Source organism: Zootoca vivipara, chromosome 3 (genome assembly GCF_963506605.1).
Source record: "Zootoca vivipara chromosome 3, rZooViv1.1, whole genome shotgun sequence".
In the NCBI taxonomy this organism is placed as follows: Eukaryota; Metazoa; Chordata; class Lepidosauria; order Squamata; family Lacertidae; genus Zootoca; species Zootoca vivipara.
This window is the reverse complement of record NC_083278.1, coordinates 117,626,396-117,649,035: the sequence shown is the minus strand read 5'-3', so window position 1 is coordinate 117,649,035 and position 22,640 is coordinate 117,626,396. Positions and strand designations below refer to the sequence as shown.

At 48.7% G+C, this 22,640-nt stretch overlaps 1 protein-coding gene across 1 annotated transcript in view; it reads left to right on the top strand.

Annotated features, from left to right (window-relative positions):
- LOC118082815 (L-gulonolactone oxidase) overlaps nucleotides 1-22,552 on the top strand; it is a 43,881-nt gene extending 21,329 nt beyond the window's left edge. Inside the window, exons 7-12 of the mRNA XM_035110643.2 lie at nucleotides 14,687-14,794; nucleotides 15,996-16,072; nucleotides 18,509-18,658; nucleotides 20,127-20,291; nucleotides 20,825-20,915; nucleotides 22,355-22,552. Of these exons, the coding sequence (XP_034966534.2) occupies nucleotides 14,687-14,794; nucleotides 15,996-16,072; nucleotides 18,509-18,658; nucleotides 20,127-20,291; nucleotides 20,825-20,915; nucleotides 22,355-22,483 (720 nt within the window). The 3' untranslated portion in view covers nucleotides 22,484-22,552. The remainder of the gene's footprint in view (nucleotides 1-14,686; nucleotides 14,795-15,995; nucleotides 16,073-18,508; nucleotides 18,659-20,126; nucleotides 20,292-20,824; nucleotides 20,916-22,354) is intronic.
- Nucleotides 22,553-22,640: the final 88 nt, after the last annotated feature.

Below are 22,640 nucleotides of genomic sequence, written 5' to 3'. Positions count from 1 at the left end.
ACTAGATGACCCCTGGGGGTCCCTTCACCCTCTACAGTTTTATGATTCTGTGAATCAAACTAACACTTTTTTTTGAGGTGTGTGTGTGTTATATAAATGCAGACTCCAAGAACATCTCTTGGCAGGACAAATGATCCTAGAACACTTCAGCCAGCCTGCAGTTGCAATTAGTTAATGAATATTCTTCCCACACGCCCACCGTCTTCGAGTGTCTCATTTGTTAGAAAATCTTTTAAGCTGAGGACTTTAACTAGGAAGATTAAGTGACTTGCAAGGAGTATCTATTCTTTGGAAATAGATTTTTCATTGTCTACTGTGTTTGTGTGTCTTTTCCCATGCAACCAGAATTCTTAACCATTCTTTTGCCACGCAAATATTTCTACGTTGGCCTGCACCTCCCTCCCCCACACCCTTTTAAAATTTCTCCTAAACAATGTTGTGTACCATTTTGGCTCATATACACACTTTTGCAAGCCGTTCCCACTAAGGCAAAGCATTTTAAAATCCTGTTCTCACTAAAATATCCCTTTTTGTGCACATTTTCTTTTAACGTAGTCATTTTTCTGAACATTGTTTTTTGCTGACGAGCCCTATCAGGGAAGGGTGATTTCTCGAGGCATAGCTGTATGCTATGATTTGTGCATGATTTCAGGAAGCCATGAATAGAATTGTAGAGTCACAGAATTGTAGAGTTGGGTTAGGTGAGGGGTTGCATTAAAATGTGAAGCGAACCCAGATTTTGCCCCGTAGCCTCTCTCCGAGGTCTGAGGCTGAAATAAGCCTTTTCTTTTCCTCACCTTCCTAGCTGAGGTCTCCTTGAGCTGCGCTGAAGCCAGGACATTTTGCATGCACTCTGCTGCTTTGCTGGGGATATCGCCGTCCACTCACTACAGTACCACAGAAGGGACACCTTTGGGTTGACAGTGATGAATTGGGTTTGCTTTGCGGTTAACCTCTGGGGGTTCACGGCCAGGCAGTGCAGAACAGGAGCATTTGGGAACATGCAGGCGGTGGCTGCAAGGGAACTGAAGGGGCATCAGGAGGACTGAGGTTAGCACAGTTCCTCCCCAGCCAGCCTGCCTCAAAAAGGATATTGCGGAGCTCAGAAAGGTGCCGAAAATGAACACCCAAACCAGCCAAAGAGATGGAGCACAAGGAAGCAGACGGAGCTGCCTTGATACCATAGAATCATAGAATCGCAGAGTTGGAAGAGACCACAAGGGCCATCCAGTCCAACCCCCTGCCAAGCCGGAAACACCATCAAAGCATTCTTGACATATGCCTGTCAAGCCTCTGCTTAAAGACCTCCAAAGAAGGAGACTCCACCACACTCCTTGGTAGCAAATTCCACTGCCGAACAGCTCTTACTGTCAGGAAGTTCTTTCTAATGTTTAGGTGGAATCTTCTTTCTTGTAGTTTGAATCCATTGCTCCGTGTCCGCTTCTCTAGAGCAGCAGAAAACAACCTTTATCCCTCCTCTATTATGACATCCTTTTATATATTTGAACATGGCTATCATATCGCCCCTTAACCTTCTCTTCTCCAGGCTAAACATACCCAGCTCCCTAAGTCGTTCCTCATAAGGCATCGTTTCCAGGCCTTTGACCATTTTGGTTGCCCTCTTCTGGACACGTTCCAGCTTGTCAGTATCCTTCTTGAACTGTGGTGCCCAGAACTGGACACAGTACTCCAGGTGAGGTCTGACCAGAGCAGAATACAGTGGTACTATTACAGTACTTCCCTTGATCTAGATGTTTTGGGACTGCAACTCCCATGATCCCTAGCTAACAGGACCAGTGGTCAGGGATGATGGGACTTGTAGTCCCAAAACATCTGGATGGCAGAGTTTGCCTATGCCTGAGCTACAGCCTTTCTCCTAAATGGAACCCCTTCCCAAAGGAGGCAGTGATGCGCCACTTCAGGCTGCAGGAGAAGAACAGCATATTGTATATTAAATGCTCCCGATGTAAAAAAAAACCCCTTCCGTTCTGCATTTAAACATGCAGAGCTGATACTGTTGCATGCACATTGGCATAATAATAATAATAATAATAATAATAATAATAATAATAATGGTTTCCCCAGCCATTCTGGGCAGCTCCCAACAGAATATTAAAAACACAATAAAACATCAAACATTAAAAGCTTCCCTATACAGGGCTGCCTTCAGATGTCTTCTAAAAGTTGGATAGTTGTTTATTTCCTTGACATCTGATGGGAGGGTGTTCCACAGGGTGGGCGCCACCACCGAGAAGGCCCTCTGCCTGGTTCCCTGTAACTTGGCTTCTTGCAGGGAGGGAACCGCCAGAAGGCCCTCGGTGCTGGACCTCAGTGTCCGGGCTGAACGATGCGGGTGGAAACCCTCCCTCAGGTCTACTGGGCCGAGGCCGTTATCGTTATATGGTCTCTGCGGCCACTCCAACACAAGATAATAAATAAATAAAGGGAGGACTTTGTCATACAACATATGAAACTCACTCCCTCAGGAGGACCACTGATGTCCACCAATTTGAAAGGTGCTGAGAGAGTTAATGGAGGGATTCTGTCTCCCTTACAATACTGCCAGGCAGAGTCATGCAATGAAGCTCACCCGGTGATTCTGGGCCAGTCACCACCTCTCAGCACAGCCTACCTGTGTTGTTGTTGAAGGGTTGTTGTGAAGAAGGAAAAACGATCTCCTCCTGCCACCTTGCTCTTGTGGTGAAGTTTTGGAGAGATTGTCCCTGCCAGGCCTATATCTGGATAGGCAGAGACCAAAATAAATTTTTAAAAGAGCTGCGTTTAATTATGTAATTAGATAATCAAATTAATTTGCTGAATTTCTTGAGAGGTCGTGTCTTGAGAGCAAAAGTGCAGAGCATCAAGGCTTCTAAATATATCTCGTGTTTGGAACAAGGGTAGTTTCTGAAGATGGCAAAAGTCAGGGGGAAATCTGTATATTGGGGAAAAAGAGATGAACCATTAAGATAACCAAAAGTCTGCTTTTAAAGTCGCTGTCTAAAGCGCTCAGAGGCTTGGTGATTTCTGTCGGTGGTTACTAGCCACAATGCCTCCACGTTTGGAGGGGAGAGTTGGTCTTGTGTTCAAATCCTACTTGTTGGTTTCCCATAATGGACATCTGGTTGGCCTTTGTGAGAGCAGGGTGCTGAGCCAGATGGGGCCCCCCTTTGGTCCAATCCAGCAGGCTCTTCTGACATTCACACTCTGTGCTCCTTATGTCTCCCCTGGCTCTTTGGGTCAACCTCAGTTCAAAGGTAAAAAAAACAGCCGACTCTCTCCCCTGGGCGTTGCGCCGCAAGGAGGGTGCTCTCCATCGGCCAGAGAAACAAGCCAACCTCGGCCGTGATCAATGTTCAAGCAGGCGTTTGATGAAGGCAGAATCTGCCCAGGAAGGGTCTATTTTGGGGGCCGGCCTGTCCTCTGAAATCAAGCTCTCTCATAAACAGGACAGCAAGCACTGACAAAACACAACCCAAACCCCCCCCCCCAAGGAAATGCAGTCACACATGATATGTGGCCCCCGCAAATCTTATTAAGAAAAGCTGCACTCTTGTGACATTTTGACGTCTCTGGGCTCCCATTTGCATCCCAGCAGGAAGTTTGGGTGGATGCACACACCGTCCACCTTACACCGAGTCAAGCAATTGGTCCATCTAGCTCAGTATTGTCTGCACTGACTGGCAGCATTTCCCCAAGATTTCAGGCAGCCCTAGTTGGAGATGCCAAGGCTTGAACTTGGGGCCTTCTGTATGTGGAAAAAGGTAGTCTTCCACCAAGCTGTGCTGGTTCCTACCTGGAGAATTGATTGATTTAATTTGCACACAGGTCTTGTCCAGAAAGTGTTTCTCCTGATGACATCAGTAACTAATCTGTTTCACAGGTGGACACAAATGGATAACTAGCCTTGCCTAGAACATAAGAGCAAGAGAGCTCTGCTGCTGGATCCGGCCCAGTCCAGCATCCTGTTCTCACAGTGGCCAACCAGATGCCCATTATGGGAAACCAGCAAGCAGGATTCGAACACAAGAGCACTCGTGTCCTTCTGTCCTAAACCACTTGTTCCCATTTTACAGTTGGGGGTGGGCTGGAGGGAGAGGGTGCCTTTCTCGAGGCAGAGCGGTCTTTCCGTGGAGAAGCTGGAACTGAAATCCAGGTCGGGTGCTGATCCCACGCAGCCATGCCCCAGCCGTCCTTTCCACGCTCTCCACCAGCTTGTCCCCCAGGCTTTCTCTGCCTGCTTCCCACCAGTTGCATAAATGCTCTTAAATATTAAATCGCTTTCCCCCAAAGCTTTGCCTCTTTTCCTGTGCAGCTGAATGGCGCAGAGTTAGGAGGAGGAAGGGTGGCAATGGCTGTTTGTTTCCTTGTGCCTCCCACTGCTGCCGCCGTGAACAATTCCCTTTGGCCCTCGCGCATTATGCGTCTCATTGCTCCTGGTTTTGCCCCTGAGCCTCAGGAATGGGCTGCGCAAGCAGATGTGGCTTTTATGTCCAGCAGAACGGCCGGGCTCTGCCGCCTCTCCCTGGGCCATTGAGGTCCCATGTCGTCCCCTTCTTCATTTGCCATGTCCAATTTGTGCTCATTAGCTCTCCTAGTCTCTTTGCCTCGAGCGCATCATGATGAGGGCAGTAATGAGGTTTCTTGGAACTCCCTCTGGCTTATCGCATCCTTCAGCTGATACCCTCCTTCCCTTTATTTTTAAATAAAAAGCTCCAGTGTGAGCGAGTTACAAAAGCCAGCCCAAATGGTATTTGAAGGTTACGTTTTTAATTTTTGGACTTCTTCTTCTTATTATTATCATAGAATCATAGAGTTGGAAGGGACCCCAATGGTCCTCTAGTCCAACCCCCTGCAATGCAGGAATCTCAGCTAAACCATCCATGAGTGCGCCGCCTACCAAGGGAGTCCTTTCCACTGTCAGAAAGTTCTTCGTGATGTTTAGTCGGAATCTCCTTTCTTGTGACTTGAAGCCATGGGTTCGAGTCCTACCCTCCAGAGCAGGAGAAAACAAGCTGGTCCCCTTTAGATATTTGAAGATGGCTACCATATCTTCTCCTGCCAACCTAGCAGTTCGAAAGCATGTCAAAATGCAAGTAGATAAATAGGAACCGCTACAGCGGGAAGGTAAACGGCATTTCCGTGTGCTGCTCTGGTTTGCCAGAAGCGGCTTTGTCATGCTGGCCACATGACCTGGAAGCTGTACGCCGGCTCCCTCGGCCAATAATGCGAGATGATCGCTGCAACCCCAGAGTTGGTCACGACTGGACCTAATGGTCAGGGGTCCCTTTACCTTTACCATATCTTCTCTCGGTCTCCACTTTTCCAGGCTCCTCCTCCTCCTCCTCCTTATTCTTCTTCCAAAGAGGATTGATTCCAATCCTTGCCATAACTCCACCCTCTCTGAATTGAATGAGAATCCAAGGCTGTGTCTCTCTAGAAGAGGCTCTGCAGGTTTGGGGTGCAAAATCATAGTTGGCTCGACCAAATACCGATCGAGATTTGGTGAGACATTTAGCTCGCGGCTTTGCTTGTAAATGAAAGGAGAACCACTGGCAGTGAGGGAGCTTCATGCTCCGGCACCGGGGGGAGGAAGCAGGCGCGGGCAGGACTGGCGCGGGGGTGGGGGGCGCCATCCGCAGGGGCGGGGTGCACATCCTGGGGGTGGAGCACGCCTTCTGCAGGGGCGCAGCGCCCAGCGTGGGCGGGGGGGGGATGGCCACGATGGCACCCCATTGGGATCGCACTGCAGTGCGGCAGACAATAAATAGCCAGATGAGCGAGAAGCAGTTTCTCAATGCTACATCATCCTGGCCTCTGGCCTCTTCAGTGTTGCCCTAAGACCAACATTGCCTTTGCTTTCAAAACATTGTTATGGGCCAAGAGTGGATAACTTTGAGGAATGCGCCGAGTCTGCAGACGGTGCCCAGACCTTTGTTTCCCGAGTCATCAGAATTTATTCTTGTCCTCCTCATGGTCAAAGTCCTCTTCGCATTGCCACTAAGACTCAGCACCCCAGCTTACATTCCTGGCAGGAGCCTCCCTTTTTATCTCTTTACGTATTTCTAAATCCACCTCAAAACAATCCTGGGTCAGTTTCCAATGTTTGCTGTTGGCATCTGTCTGTCTCAAGACGTAATGGAGTGAGCCTCCGGGGGTGAAGTCCAAAAACTGTGTTTGCAGCACCGAAGTGACCTCTCTGAAGCACGAGCCTGAGCCGTGTGTCTGGAGGTCCTGGGATGCTTGGCAACAAGACACCCCCTCTCGGCCTCGCTGATGTCATCCATAGGAAAGTAGAGCAAGACATTGGGCACCAGCTTGGCGGCAGGAGTTGTTGGAAGGAGGCGTACAAGGCTTCACCAAGACAGAAGTACTGTTTGTGGGGGACAGGAGGTGGGCAGGTGTGGAGGACTCCCTGGTCCTGAATGGGGTAACTGTGTCCCTGAAGGACCAGGTGCGCAGCCTGGGAGTCATTCTGGACTCACAGCTGTCCATGGAGGGGCAGGTCAATTCTGTGTCCAGGGCAGCTGTTTATCAGCTCCATCTGGTACGCAGGCTGAGACCCTACCTGCCTGTGGACTGTCTTGCCAGAGTGGTGCATGCTCTAGTTATCTCCCGCTTGGACTACTGCAATGCGCTCTACGTGGGGCTACCTTTGAAGGTGACCTTCAACTACAACTAATCGATAATGCGGCAGCTAGACTGGTGACTGGGAGCGGCCGCCGAGACCACATAACACCGGTCTTGAAAGATCTACATTGGCTCCCATTACGTTTCCGAGCACAGTTCAAAGTGTTGGTGCTGACCTTTAAAGCCCTAAGTGGCCTCGGTCCTGTATACCTGAAGGAGCGTCTCCACCCCCATCGTTCTGCCCAGACACTGAGGTCCAGTGCTGAGGGCCTTCTGGCGGTTCCCTCGTTGCGAGAAGCCAAGTTACAGGGAACCAGGCAGAGGGCCTTCTTGGTAGTGGCACCCACCCTGTGGAACACCCTCCCACCAGATGTCAAAGAGTAAAACAGCTACCAGATTTTTAGAAGACATCTGAAGACAGCCCTGTTTAGGGAGGCTTTTAATGTTTAATAGATTGTTGTATTTTATTTTTCTGTTGGAAGCTGCCAAGAGTGACTGGGGAAACCCAGCCAGATGTTGTTTAGTTGTTTAGTCGTGTTCGATTTCCTTCAGAATGGATAGGTTTGATCTTCTTGCAGTCCATGGGTCTCTCAAGAGTCTCCTCCAGCACCATAATTCAAAAGCATCAATTCTTCGGCGATCAGCCTTCTTTATGGTCCAGCTCTCACTTCCATACATCACTACTAGGAAAACCAAAGCTTTAACTATACAGACCTTTGTCGGCAACAGGGGCAAAGGAAGATAGGGGCGGGACTGGATGACCCATGGGTTTTCTTCTAACCGTGCACTTCTATGATTCTATTCCATGTGCGCAGACGAATAGCAATTGAGGCTTGTTATGGTACTGGAGGAGACTCTTGAGAGTCCCATGGACTGCAAGAAGATCAAACCTATCCATTCTGAAGGAAATCAGCCCTGAGTGCTCACTGGAAGGACAGATCGTGAAGCTGAGGCTCCAATACTTTGGCCACCTCATGAGAAGAGAAGACTCCCTGGAAAAGACCCTGATGTTGGGAAAGATTGAGGGCACTAGGAGAAGGGGACGACAGAGGACGAGATGGATGGACAGTGTTCTCGAAGCTATGAACATGAGTTTGACCAAACTGCGGGAGGCAGTGCAAGACAGGAGTGCCTGGCGTGCTCTGGTCCATGGGGTCACGAAGAGTCGGACACGACTAAACCACTAAACAACAACAACAATTTTAAAATCCCTGTCTTCCTGGGGAGGCGAAAACCAAATTGCCACTCTACCCACTTGCCATAACCCTGGATGAATCTGCTTGGACTCAAGAAGGTTAAGGGGTGATATGATAGCCATGTTCAAACATATAAAAGGATGTCATATAGAGGAGGGAGAAAGGTTGTTTTCTGCTGCTCCAGAGAAGCGGACACGGAGCAATGGATTCAAACTTCAAGAAAGAAGATTCCACCTAAACATTAGGAAGAACTTCCTGACAGTAAGAGCTGTTCGGCAGTGGAATTTGCTACCAAGGAGTGTGGTGGAGTCTCCTTCTTTGGAGGTCTTTAAGCAGAGGCTTGACAGCCATTTGTCAAGAATGCTTTGATGGTGTTTCCTGCTTGGCAGGGGGGTTGGACTGGATGGCCCTTGTGGTCTCTTCCAACTCTATGATTCTATGACTCCTGTGCTGGACCTGGAGGAGAAAACAGAAGCCAGGCTAGTCATGTGGCTCGCACCCGTCTCAGGAGGCGGCCATGAGGCAAGTCGGCCATGAGCACCGCCTGCTTCTCCACATTCACTGCTACTTTCCTTTTCAACCTTCAAGCAGAGAAGGAACATCCATTTCCTCAGATAGCGTCCGCATGATAAATGGGCGCAGTAATTGTCCAATTCATCTTCCTTAGGAGCAGCTTAGCTCTCAAGTGTTCTGCGTCGCCAGGGACATCCCTGACTCAAACCTTCCTTCCTTTCTTTCTAAAGTTCATTATCTCTGCGATGCCAGGAGCTCCAGGACTCTGTTCGCAACCAGCAGCCTTCGGTACTTCCTCTGAGATTCGAGGCGTCTTCCCAAACCCCAGCCTCTAACCAGCGTCAAAGCGGCTGCAGAGAACGCAGGCCTCTCTGGCTCAGGAGGGGGGGGAGCGTGTAAACACCGAGGAGCAGATCTAGATTTGTCTGGAGAAGGGAAGCACCATGTAAAGGCTAATCTCCCCATTAATCCTGCCTGTCAGGCCCCATTTCCCAGTCTCTGTGTCGGTGGGCCCAGCGAAGTGGAAGGGAGCAAGCGAGCGAGCGCAGAGAGGCTTGAAATATTCATGCCAAGGCAAGAGATTTCCTCAGCTCTGGCACCGGATATGCGTTGTGGAAAGAAGCCTCGGTCTAGTCTCTGCTACAAATTAGTGCTTAAATAAGGCTACCCTCCTTCTCTCTCTCCCCCATGGCTACTTTTTTCTTAAAGGTAAAGGTAAAGGGACCCCTGACCATTAGGTCCAGTTGTGACCGAATCTGGGGTTGCGCGCTCATCTCGCATTATTGGCCGAGGGAGCCGGCGTATAGCTTCCGGGTCATGTGGCCAGCATGACAAAGCCGCTTCTGGCGAACCAGAGCAGTGCATGGAAATGCCGTTTACCTTCCCGCTGTAGCGGTTCCTATTTATCTACTTGCATTTTGACGTGTTTTCGAACTGCTGGGTTGGCAGGAGCTGGGACCGAGCAACGGGAGCTCACCCCCGTCGCAGGGATTCGAACCGCCGACCTTCTGATCAGCAAGCCCTAGGCTCAGTGGTTTAACCCACAGCGCCACCTGGGTCCCTTTTTTCTTAGAGGTTACCAAAACAATATTTGGCGATGAAGGATCCTGGCAGCTGCAACAGCAAAAGCCGTTCTCCTGGGAAGGATTTCTGCATCCAGTCAGAGGGAGGTGGTTCCCCCCCCCTTAGAAGATAAGAGGCTGCTGGATCAGGCCAATGGTCCATCTAGTCCAGCATCCTGTTTTCACAGGTGCCTGTGGGCAGGATTCGCACACAAAGCCATCCATCTCCCCTCCTGTGGTTTCCAGCAACTGAGATTCAGAAGCATTGCTGTCTCCAGCTGTAGAGGTCGTCCTGGCTAGTAGCCACCGATAGCCCTCTCTTCCTCCATGAATTTGCTTGCAAAGGGCACACCTGGAGCAGAACAACTCCTGGAACCTCAAGAGAACCCCCATCTTTTACTCGACAGCCTTCGCTCGTACGTTCCAGCCTGAGAATCATGGCAACGATTCCTTTTGGCACTCGGTCCCTGTGCCAGCACCTGTGGTTTTTCAAAATCACTATTTCTGCTTGCCTTCCAAAGCACTTTTCTTGAAAAGGTGCAAATCAATGGCGCCACGGGGTTTTAGATGGTACATTTCATTTCGCCAATTGAATTTCATAATCCCGCTATTCACTCCCGGAGGAACTGTGTAGGCGAGCAAGGACGGCGATCCTCCCCCCCCCCAAAAAAACTCGTTCAGAGCCACCCCGCAAGGTAAGTTAGGCTCAGAAGGAATGTTTGTGATTTTTCAAAATATACATTTAAAGTGGCAGAGGGTTGGGAGCGTGCCAATTACTGTTGGTTTGATGCACCTGGTGGGAATGCAAACCACAGCTGCTAGAACAGCTGCGGAGCCTGCTATCCAATTGTAATCCACTTAACTGCGAGACAATCTGTGCCTCTCCTCTTCCTTCCCGTTATGACGGCCAAGTTCCATGTCAGCCCGTCTCAATTCCTTACCTACTTCTCCATGAGTTTCCTCACTTGCCATCCCCCTTTAAATAAGAAACACAGATTAAATAAGAACCACTGTATTCTGCTCTGGTCAGACCTCACCTGGAGTACTGTGTCCAGTTCTGGGCACCACAGTTCAAGAAGGATACTGACAAGCTGGAACGTGTCCAGAAGAGGGCAACCAAAATGGTCAAAGGCCTGGAAACGATGCCTTATGAGGAACGGCTTAGGGAGCTGGGTATGTTTAGCCTGGAGAAGAGAAGGTTAAGGGGTGATATGATAGCCATGTTCAAATATATGAAAGGATGTCATATGGAGGAGGGAGAAAGATTGTTTTCTGCTGCTCCAGAGAAGCGGACACGGAGCAATGGATTCAAACTTCAAGAAAGAAGATTCCACCTAAACATTAGGAAGAACTTCCTGACAGTAAGAGCTGTTCGACAGTGGAACTTGCTGCCAAGGAGTGTGGTGGAGTCTCCTTCTTTGGAGGTCTTTAAGCAGAGGCTTGACAGCCATCTGTCAGGAATGCTTTGATGGTGTTTCCTGCTTGGCAGGGGGTTGGACTGGATGGCCCTTGTGGTCTCTTCCAACTCTATGCTTCTATGATTTACATAAGAGCACAAGAATAGCCCTGCTGTGGCCCATCTAGTCCTTCATCCTGTGCTCACAGGGGCCAACCAGATTCTCCAAAGGTAAACCCGCAAGCAGGATTCGAGCAGAAGAGCCTTGTCCGCTCCTTTGGTTCTCAAAAGCTCTGCTACCTCCAACTGTGGAGGCAGAACCTAGTCATTGTGGCTAGTAACCATCAATAGCCCCACCCCTTCCATGGCTTTGTCTAATCTTTCAAAGCCATCTACGTAGGTTGGTGACCTTCCCTGCCTCCTGTGGCAGGGAGTTCCACAGTTCAACTATGCGCCACATGAAGAGGTCGGACATCCAGCTTCATTGCACGCCCACAAGTCTTAGTGATATGAGGAGAGGGACAAAAGCTCCACCTAAATTTCATCCAAGACGGGTTTTTTTTTAAGATGTGTACTCTGCACCGCCAGCAAAAGTGAAGCCATGATTGGCGCGTGTCAATCCATTAGTTCTTCAGAGGACAGAGCGTGGCTGCAAAGGAGCCTGGATAATGAAGTGACTGGGAGCAGGAGCCTGTGCTGGGGCAACGTTGGCCTTCCTTAATTAGGTGGATCTGCCGCTAATTTGCCACATTTAACTGCATTAAATTCATTAGCACAGACCATTGCACCGATGTGCACTGATGTTTTGCTTTCTTCCCTGAACGTAACTTTTTAAGATGGAGCCGCTGTATACAGCGGCTCCGTGCTGAGAGAGAGAAATGGCTTCACTCTCGGCAAAGTGAGAGCAATTCCGGACTCGGGGCTCCGAGCACCAGCCAGCTGTTGCTCTTCTGCTCAGCTTAGGGCTGGATCAGGCGATGCCTTCATTGCTTACGACATGCACCTTCTGTGGACTGTCCTGGCAATGGCCAAATATACAGATGAATGTCAAGCGAGAAATGAGTGATGATGGAGGATGAATCGCAGCAGCTGCCGTGGCTCCTGGGTGCTTTTCATTCAGGCCCGCAGATCTTGCTGTTCCCCACGCCCCACCCCAATAAAAGACAGGGCTGGACTCCTGCCTTATGAGAGCACTCAGGGCGCCAGGTTGGGGAAGGCTGAGCAAGAGAACTGAGCAGTAAAGCCTCTGGATCACAACAAAACCAGCTGATCCACCAAGGAGCCTGTGGGCTACATCTCAAGGTGGTGCTTGGAAGATGGAGAGAGCAAGCTTTAAGCAGTTCCATCTTCTTAATGATGCTGCTAAGTCAGGCAGTGGCAGTCGAGAATAACCATCACCACCCTGCAAGGGATAATTCCTCAGAATGAAAAAGCTCCATTGCCTCTACCAACCCTGTCCTCCCCCCAACCGATAAATGGAGGCTAGAAATCAGAACTTTTGAATTAGAGCTTTCTGATTAGAAATCAGAGCTTTTGAATTCTGGTGCTGGAGGAGACTCTTGAGAGTCCCATGGACTGCAAGAAGATCAAACCTATCCATTTTGAAGGAAATCAGCCCTGAGTTCTCACTGGAAGGACAGATCGTGAAGCTGAGGCTCCAATACTTTGGCCACCTCATGAGAAGAGAAGACTCCCTGGAAAAGACCCTGATGTTGGGAAAGATGGAGGGCACTAGGAGAAGGGGACGACAGAGGACGAGATGGATGGACAGTGTTCTCGAAGCTACGAACATGAGTTTGACCAAACTGCGGGAGGCAGTGCAAGACAGGAGTGCCTGGCGTGCTCTGGTCCATGGGGTCACGAAGAGTCGGACACGACTAAACGACTAAACAACAACAAAGAAATTAGAACATTTCAGCTACTGACATTGGACTTTGGGACTCTGCAGATGCTCTGTGCAAGGTGAGAACCTAGAAGGAAATGTTCCATAATCAGATGCCTTCATGTCGCTGAGTTTGGGTCCCCACCTGTAACCTATTAAGAGCTAGGAGGGTTGTGTTGCATCTCCAATCACTGCTACTCTGAATTCTGAATCGGTGTGTCTTCAAAAACATTTAAGCTTTGCGCAGAATTGCCGCAGACTGAAGGTTTTGCATTTTGTGACCGTTTGGCCCCATCGTCTACCATTGCCATGCCTGTCAACTGAGGATAATCCCTCATGCATCTGATGAAATGGATGTTAGTTCACAAAGGTTTGCGCCACGATAAATCAGAAAGGTGTTTTCGCTGCATCAGGCTTCTTCTTCAAACCTCCCCCCACCCTCATCTTCCTTCTCCTTGTTATGTTACCACCTTTCACGTAAATTTCAAGGCCATGCCCTAAAAACAACTAAAAATAGGTATAACCAGAATGCCCCCCCCCCAAAAAAAACACTAAGGATAGATTTAAACAGGGGCAGACTTTGTCCTTTCAAATTTAAGTGGCGCTCCTTATGAGGTGAAAATTCGGCTCCTCTCTACTTCTCACCTTCTGTTCTGCTCAATTCACTACGTCATCGTTGCCCAGGGCGGGGGGACCACTCATGCTGCCCCCTAAATCCACCTCTGGTTTAAAAACAATGCCAATAAAAAGCCCCAAGGCCTCAGAGACCTAACTCTCTCTTTTCATCCTTCTGGAAAAGCTTGCCAAACAAAGATGACTTCCGTTGTTTCCAAAAAACTGCACCAAGCGGGTGCCTCTCTTATTTCGGCATGGATGCTGTTCTGCAGAACGGGGTCAGCCAGACTGAAAGCCCCCAATGTGGCCATTACACTGGGAATCATTTTCTCTCGAGGTGCTGCAACTTTCCCTCAGGATGCTCCCTTACGCTCTTTGGTCCATCTGCATCCCCAAACTTTGGCCCTCCAGATGTTTTGGACTACAATTCCCATCTCCCCCGACCACTGTTGATCATGGGAGTTGTAGGCCAAAACATCTGGAGGGCCGCAGTTTGGAGATGCCTGATCTAGGTCAGTGTTGTCTACACTGGCTGGCAGCAGCTTGCCAGGGTTTCAAAAAGGGACTGTTTCCCTGCCATACTTGGAGATTAGGGTGGGTCATAAAAAACTTTTTTTGGAAAATGTTTCCTCCCTTGATCTTATATCAGGCATATGGTATAAACATAGTCAAATTTCAAATTTGGGACAAATCGGTTAATATTTAGGCCCTGCTCCTACAGATTGAAATTTTGCCTCACTACGAGTGATGAAAACATAGGAATTTGACTCGTTTATTCTCAGTATGTTAAATTGTGAACTAATAAACATAAATTTTAGATTTTATGTAGAGCAATAATAGTTGCATACTATTATTTTCTGCAATATTTATTTATTTAAGATAAAACATGTTGATAATTTAGATGAAAAACCAATGGCTTTGAACAAATAATATTGAACAATTAAGCAAACGGTGTACTAAACAAGTAAACATAAACATTTAACAATAAAACACCACTCATATTATGTGTTGTGTCAAAACACCACATTATACTTAATTACTTAGGTATAAATTGTACTAAATGCTTACATTTTGTGTAAATAATAAAATTTAACAGAGGAGCATATTTCAATTGTTTCATTCCCTGATGGAAATTACATTGGTGGTCATGTTACAACGGTTGATAGCAAGGTGAAATCTATTGCAAATTCTCTTATCTCATTTCTCAGGGAAAAATACCTAGTGTGAGTCAACTTGACCCACCCTATTGGAGATACTCTGAATGTGGGACCTTTTGCATGCAAAGCAGATGCTCTTGGGCGGAGCAATGTGCCTGGACAGGAAACAACCTGAGCAGTGCTTTCCTCCATTCAGCTTCCAGCCCATCCCCTCTTGCCATCTCTTTTCCCTCTGCCAGGTCCTGGACAACCTAGACAGCCACCTGAAGAAATCCGAGTATTTCCGTTTCCTTTGGTTCCCTCACACGGAGAACGTGAGCATCATCTACCAGGACCACACCAACAAGGTAAGTCGACACTCTGGTGGCCAAGGGAAAGGGCCGGAAAGTCTCTTTTTGGAGGGTGGAAGGAATTGGAAGAAGGGATTATGACTCCACCTGTCGCTATGCTCCATCAAATGTCAAGGAGATAAAGGACTACACGACTTTTAGAAGACATCTGAAGGCAGCCCTGTATCGGGAAGTTTGGGGTTTTGTTAATGTTTGACATTTTATTATGCATTATCTTCTGCTGGAAGCTGCCCAGAGTGGCATTTAATAATAATAATAATAATAATAATAATAATAATAATAATAATAATAATAATAGGCATAAACTGAGCCATTGTGCAGGGGTGGGCAACCTCTAGCCCACAGGCCAAAATTGCCTCACCAGGCCTCTCCGTTTGGCCTGCAAGGCTGTTTTACCCAGACCATCCCCACCTGTCCTGCACCTCACATTATATGTCACACCAGGTGTTTGGTAGGTAGAGAGGTGGCTGCTTTCTCTGCAGAAATCAGGATCGAAACATGCACAGCCGTCCGTCAGGTGATGTGTTGGAGTTGAACCCTGCTCGGTGAGCGTCTCCCTGCCAAACCTGAGATGCAGCTTTAACAGCTGGATGGGATGGTATCAAGTGATCAACAGGTGGATAGGACCACCCACCTGTCAATCAGCTGATGTCATAGTGATGCCAGGTGACAGACAGGTCGTTGCTCCAAGCTGTTTGACAGTGGAATTTGCTGCCAAGGAGTGTGGTGGAGTCTCCTTCTTTGGGGGTCTTTAAGCGGAGGCTTGACAGCCATCTGTCAGGAATGCTTTGATGGTGTTTCCTGCTTGGCAGGAGGTTGGACCAGATGGCCCTTGTGGTCTCTTCCAACTCTATGATTCTATGGAGTAAATATCTGCCCCCACCCACCCATCTCCGGGCCTAAGAAGGATCCCTACTCCTGGCCAGGGGGTCCTTCTGGAGCTGCCTGACCACTCTAGGAAAACAAAAAATGTTGAACTTGACTGCCTCTCATGGATCACATCCCACACCCTCCCCATTGCTAGGTCTGTGTTGTGTGTGTGTGTTTCACCGTCACCACCCAAATCAGTGGAGTCGCAGGGCAGGGAGGATGAAAACTATGTGGCTGGGGGATGATCTGGGCCAAAGTTTTGAAGACCGCATCTTCCCTGCTGGGCAATGTCTGTAGCCTGACCCTCCCATTTTGCATGCCTTTGCAGCCTCCCACTTCCTCTGCCAGCTGGTTTTGGGACTACGTGATTGGATACTACCTGCTAGAGTTCCTCCTTTGGGTCAGGTGAGATTCAGCTTGCCTTGGCAAGGCATTCGTGTGGCATGGTGGGAGCTTGAAGGCCAAAGGTTGGCAAATGAAGCTTCCTGACTTACAAGCACACCCTACGCTCTCAAATCTCAACCTTGGTCTGAAACTCTTGTCTGGTCCTTCCTTTATTCCAGAGCAAGTTAGTGGGGCAATGTGTGCAGTTGTTCTGCCATCTTGTGGGCAGCAGCTGAAAGGACACTCTCTTTGGGGTTGGTTTGGCAGAGAAAGCCACAAATCCAGAAGCCATTGACCCCAGTGGCCTTATAACTCTTGGCTGGTGGTGGTGGTTTCTGCAAGATGCACCTACAGATTGGCTTAATAGGAAGGGGCACCAGGAACCAGCAAGTCAAACTCCTGTGGCATTTTATTGTATGCATTAAATGTGGGCTGTTTAAACACAGATGCTGCTTCAAGCATTGTACTGAGGCAAGAAGGAGCAAGAAGGAGAAGTGTCATTGTTTTGAAGACGTTGATTTTTATGCATTACTCTGTCGGGGGTCTTTGAACATAATAATATAAGAAGAACCAGCTGGATCAGGCCAATGGCCCATCTAATCCAACATCCTTTTCTCACCAGATGCTTCTGAAAAACTAGCAAACAGGATCCGAGCACGAGGGCAACTCTCCCCTCCTGTGGTTTTCAGCAACTGGGTAGTAGCCACCGATAGCCCTCTCCTCCTCCTCCATGGATTTGTCTAATCCTCTTTTTAAGCCATCTAGGTTGGTGGCCATCACTGCCTCCTGCGGGAGGGAGTTCCATAGGTTAACTATGCTAGATGGTTACAGGTAGGTAGCCGTGTTGGTCTGGATCGAAGTAAAATAAAAAAATTCCTTCAGTAGCACCTTAAAGACCAACTAAGTTTTTATTTTGGTATGAGCTTTCGTGTGCATGCACACTTCTTCAGATACAGTGAAATGGAAGTTTCCAGGCACTTATGTAGAGAAGGGGTGGGGAGGGGTGGGGATGGGGAGGGGGGATCACTCAGAAGGGTGGTGGAAATGGGTGATTGACTGACTGATAGCTGTTGATGACCGCAAACGACTGCAAATGGTTTTGCATGAAAAAGCAAGGGTTGAGATGGCTGAAGATCGCTTATCATGTATAATGAGATAAGAACCCGATATCTCTGTTCAAACCAGGTCCCTCCATGGTTTTGAGCTTGGTGATAAGTTGCAATTCAGCAACTTCTCTTTCCAGTCTATTTCTGAAATTCTTTTGTAGTAAGACAGCTACTTTGAGATCTTGTATAGAATGTCCTGGGAGATTGAAGTGTTCTCCTACTGGTTTTTCTGTCTTCTGGTTCCTGATGTCAGATTTATGTCCATTTATCCTTTGGCGTAGGGTTTGGCCTGTTTGTCCAATATAGAGAGCTGAAGGGCACTGTTGGCATTTGATGGCATACACAATGTTAGAGGATGAGCAATTAAATAGTCCTGAGATGGTATGTTGGATGTTGTTGGGGCCAGTAATGGTGTTGTCTGGGTGTATGTGGCAGCAAAGTTGGCATCTGGGTTTATTGCAGGCTCTGGTACCAGTGTCCATGTTAAGTCTGGTGGTTGTATTATTGTGGGTGAGGAGTTGTTTAAGATTGGGTGGCTGTCTGTAGGCAATGAAAGGTCTTCCTCCCTATGCTAGATGGTCCAAGATTATTGCAGCAGTGTGCGCAAAATCTACTAGATAAGCAACTGAAAGCATCTCTCTCTGAGCTGCAGCGGCAACAACCTAGAATTCATTCTGCTGGACAAGCTGTGTGCAAGCAAAGGCCTTGCTTTGGTATCAACGGCGTCTTAGCAGGGCCGCCTGTGTCCATGCAAAGAGGTTGCTGCTGTAGCTGACTCACCTCCCTAGTTCCTGAGGGAAAAGCTGCCTTTGGTCTCGTCCTTGCGAGGGGGCTTCTTCAAGGGGAGGCGGGATGCACCTGAGGCCCCTCCTCATCCTAGAGGGCACTGCTCCCATCAAAGCACATAGTTAAACTATGGAACTCCCTGCCACAGGAGTCAGTGATGGCCACCAACCTAGATGGCTTTAAAAGAGGATAGGACAAATTTGTGGAGGAGGAGAGCGCTATCGGTGGCCACTAGCCATTCTGGCCATGCTCTGCCTCCACAGTCAGAGGCAGAAATGCTTTTGAATACCAATTGCTGGAAACTGCAGGAGGGGAGAAGGTTTTTGTGCATGAATCCTGCTTGTGGGTTTTCCCACAGGCATCTGGCTGGCTAATGGCCTGATCCAGGAAGCTCTTCTTAGTTTCTTATATTCAGCCACAATCCATAGCCTACCATCCCAGCTACTCTCGAAGGGGGAAGAAGGAAGGGTCAGCCCATGTTCCCTGTATCTGAATTCCCACTGACCTGGGATTGCTGCCCACCTGACTTCCACCTTGTCCTCTCCTCTTCCTCCTCCTCCACCAGCACATTCCTGCCCTGCCTGGTTCCCTGGATCAACCGCTTCTTCTTCTGGCTCCTCTTCTCCGGCAAAGTGGAGAACGTCAACTTGAGCTACAAGATATTCAACTACGAGTGCCGCTTCAAACAGCATGTGCAGGATTGGGCCATCCCCATGTAAGCTGATTTGACCTCGTGTACAGAGGGTTGAAAGAGTAGGGCTGATTCCAGGATAATTGGGGGTGGGATGGGTTTTCACATGTGAAATTCAGGTTGCAGTCGCCTGTCCAATTGTTGTGGGTTTGGGGTGCCAGTCTGGATGATGCCCTGGGTGTCTTCCAATCCTTTGGGGTCCTGTACCCAGAGAGTGTTGGAATCTAAGAAAGGAGGTTGCGGTTTCTTTGTTAGGCAACGACCTTAGCTGACCACTCAAATGCCCTCATTGGAATCCCAAAAGGATGAGCCAGGTTGCTATAACAAAGTGATGGGGCCCTTTTGGATAATGGGGGTGGCTTTCCTCCACCTCCTCACCTAGCTGCTAGGTAGGACAACATGAACCAGAGTTTTGGCGTGTGAGATGAACTGGAAGCTGGAAACACAGAGACTTGCTTGCTTAGTGTTGGAGTCATAGCTGTGTCCAATGGAGAAGCAAGATCTGTTGGGGTGTCAATGCTGTGAGCCCCTCCATCTTTGGCTCAGCTAGTATGTATGGGTAAAGGTAAAGGTAATTTTATCTACAGTACCTATTTATCTACTTGCACTTTGACATGCTTTCGAACTGCTAGGTTGGCAGGAGATGTATGGGTAGATAAAACCAAATATTCTAAAGACACCACTGTGCTGACCAAGGGAACAGAACCTGAGTAAGCACCGGGAACCCCTGGAGTCTCTCACCACTTGGAGATTGGGGTTGGCGTGCAACAATATATTTAACTAACTCGGTAGTCAGGGTCTTGCTCTTAATATGTGGGGGCAAGACAGTGAGCAATGCTGGAAGGGGGCTGATCTGGAGCAAGGAAAGGGGCTAATCTCTGCTTCTGATGGGAGGACCATGGCCTGGCTCCTTCAGGACCTTGGAGAGTTCCCAAGGGAAGACAGGGGTGTTCCAAAAAAAAAAAAAAATGATCAAAGCCCATTTGAGCCGGGGTCAGCAAACGTTTTCAGCAGGGGGCCGGTCCACTGTCCCTCAGACCTTGTGGGGGGCTGGACTATATTTTGGGGGGGGGGAGAATGAATTCCTATGCCCCACAAATAACCCAGAGATGCATTTTAAATAAAAGCACACATTCTACTTATGTAAAAACACCAGGCAGGCCTCACAAATAACCCAGAGATGCATTTCAAATAAAAGGACACATTCTACTCATGTAAAAACACGCTGATTCCCGGACAGTCTGTGGGCCGGATTTAGAAGGGGATTGGGCCGCATCCAGCCCCCGGGCCTTAGTTTGGGGACCCCTGCCATTTGAGTGTCTTAAGTCAGGGATGGAGAACCTTCATCCTGGGGGCCACAAATCTCCAGGCCGGCAGTTACCGCCGTTCCTTGTGAAAGGGAGGGAGGCATTGACCGTTACACCCACTTGGGTGTAATCCCCTTGCACAAGATCTCCACGGCGTTGGGTCTTTTCGTACAATCTCCTCACAGTGAGAAAACAAAGGAGGCTCTCCTGGAGCTGAAGGGGGTTCTGGAAAGCAACCCCAAAGTGGTGGCCCACTACCCAGTGGAAGTGCGCTTCACCCGGGGAGACGACATCTTGCTGAGCCCCTGCTTCCAGAGGGACAGTTGCTACATGAATATCATCATGTACAGGTAAGACGAGTCGGGTCCAGACGGGTCCATTTTGGTTGCCTGGTGGGTATTGGGATGATAAGCCTACTGGTGGCCTCTAGCCGTGGTGGCCGTCTTCTGCCTTCACGGTCAGAGACAATAGCGCTTCTGAATACCAGCAGCAAGAGGAGAGAGGTCTCTTGTGCCAGGTTCCTGCTTGTGGGCATCCCACAGGCACCTGATTGGTGGCTGTGAGGATCAGATCCTGGACTAGAGGAGCCTAACAGTGGATCAACGAGGCAGAAGATAAATATTAGTGATTGGGCAGCCAGCGTCCTCCGGCTTAACATCTAAAAGGCACGACCCCAAAAGGAAAAGGGCTTGGCAAGGAGGAGGAAAAACTGCTTAGGCACTGTTCCTTGGTTGACATTCCTGTAATGGCCAGCGAGAATGGAAGCATTTGGAGACAAACTATGGAACTCCCATTCAGCGCCAATCAGAACTGAAGCTCAGCTATGCTGTTCCACAATGGAAAGTTTGGCTTAATTTTTTTTTAATCCCACATCCTAATTCAGGCCCTATGGGAAAGATGTCCCGCGCCTTGACTACTGGCTCGCCTACGAGAGCATCATGAAGAAGGTTGGAGGGAGACCTCACTGGGCAAAGGTACGAAGGGGGGGGCAGTCTTCACAGAATCACAGAATTGTAGAGTTGGAAGGGACCCCCAAGGGTCATCCAGTCCAACCCGCTGCAGTGCAGGAATCACAGCTTAAGGAATCCCTGGCAAATGGTCATCCAATTTCTGTTTAGAAAGCTCCCAGTGAAGTCCGCCACCTTCTGAGGAAGTCTGTTCCACCATTGAACAGAAGTTACCATCAGAAAGTTCTTCCTAATGTTTAGCCAGAATCTCCTTTCATGTATTTTGAATCTGTTGCAAGAAAGGAGGTTCTGACTAAACATTAGGAATAAGTCCCGTCAGTGCAAGGATTTCCACCTGCAATGGGACTTTCTCCCCCCTCATCCTGTGCACATCCTACACCCTCCCCAAAAATGCTCTGGAGGGTTGGGGAAACCAGTTAGGCCTGCCTCACTAGTTCTGATCTGGGGGAAAGGAGGGATATAAATAATGATGGTAATAATTAGTATTATTATTATACAGAAGGGTGGGGACAGGGGGAGATTGTGTGCCTTTTTATGGATGGAAATTTTTGCACTTTTCTTCAGTGAGGTGTCTTAATTTTGGGGTGTGAGGAATTCAAACCAGCTATTTTTGTGCTTGGACAACATTTAATTGGTACATTTACATTTGATGAAGAAGCACATAAACTGCTTTCAGAACTTATCCCCAAGCTTCGGCCCTCCAGATGTTTGGGACTACAATTCCCATCATCCCCAACCACTGGTCCTGTTAGCTAGGGATCATGGGAGTTGTAGGCCAAAACATCTGGAGCGCCGCAGTTTGGGGGTGCCTGTTCTAAACATTTCAGGTGATGCTAAATAATAACACGACAACTGCAAGTACTTGGCAATCATTTTTAATGATTTCTATGCAATTTCACACACATTTTACTTACCAGGCAAAACTTAATTATGTTAATTTAACCGAAATATCCTTTTTCTTCCCAAGTTATGCTACAACTTTTTAGCAACCCTCATTTGAGGAAGTTGAAAGTTGCAAAATTCAACACTCCCTAGAGGAGATTGCGTCTGGGGAAGGAATAGTCAAACTTCCTTGTTCGCTGTGGCCACATACACAGACAATTTTTTTTAAAAAAAATCACCATCCCACAGCAACTAGGCTTTGTAATAAACCTCTGTGGGTGCCAATGGGATTCTTTTTAAAACCCCAGTGCTGCATGGGAGGCAGGACAAAAGAGGGGAGGCAGATGGGCAGAGGAGGGAGTTGAGGGCATGGAATAGGCGTGTCTGTGAAGCGGCTCTGCCCCACCCACTCTCGATATAGGCCCCACCCACCACTGACATGCTGGCCCTGGAAGGCTTCTGACCAGGGAACATGCCTCTCAGGCTGAGAAGTCTCAACCCACCCGATACAGACCCAGGGAGGGAGGGAGGGCGCTTTCGTAAAACTTTTTCTCCACCTGCAGGCCCACACGTGCACTCGGAGGGACTTTGAGAAGATGTACCCTGGCTTTCAGGAGTTCTGCTCCATCCGGGAGAAGCTGGACCCCAGAGGAATGTTCCTGAATGCCTACCTGGAGAAGGTCTTCTACTGAGAAGTTGCTGGCGGTGGAAGAACCTCTTGTATGGGCAGTGCTTCCTAAAGTGGTTGGTAGTAGCACCCTCTTGGGGGTGGTGGGATTATCTGGGGGGCACTAAGAGGTAAGGGGGCAGAAGGGGGCACTGGAGGTGACTATCTGGAAAGCTGCTGTT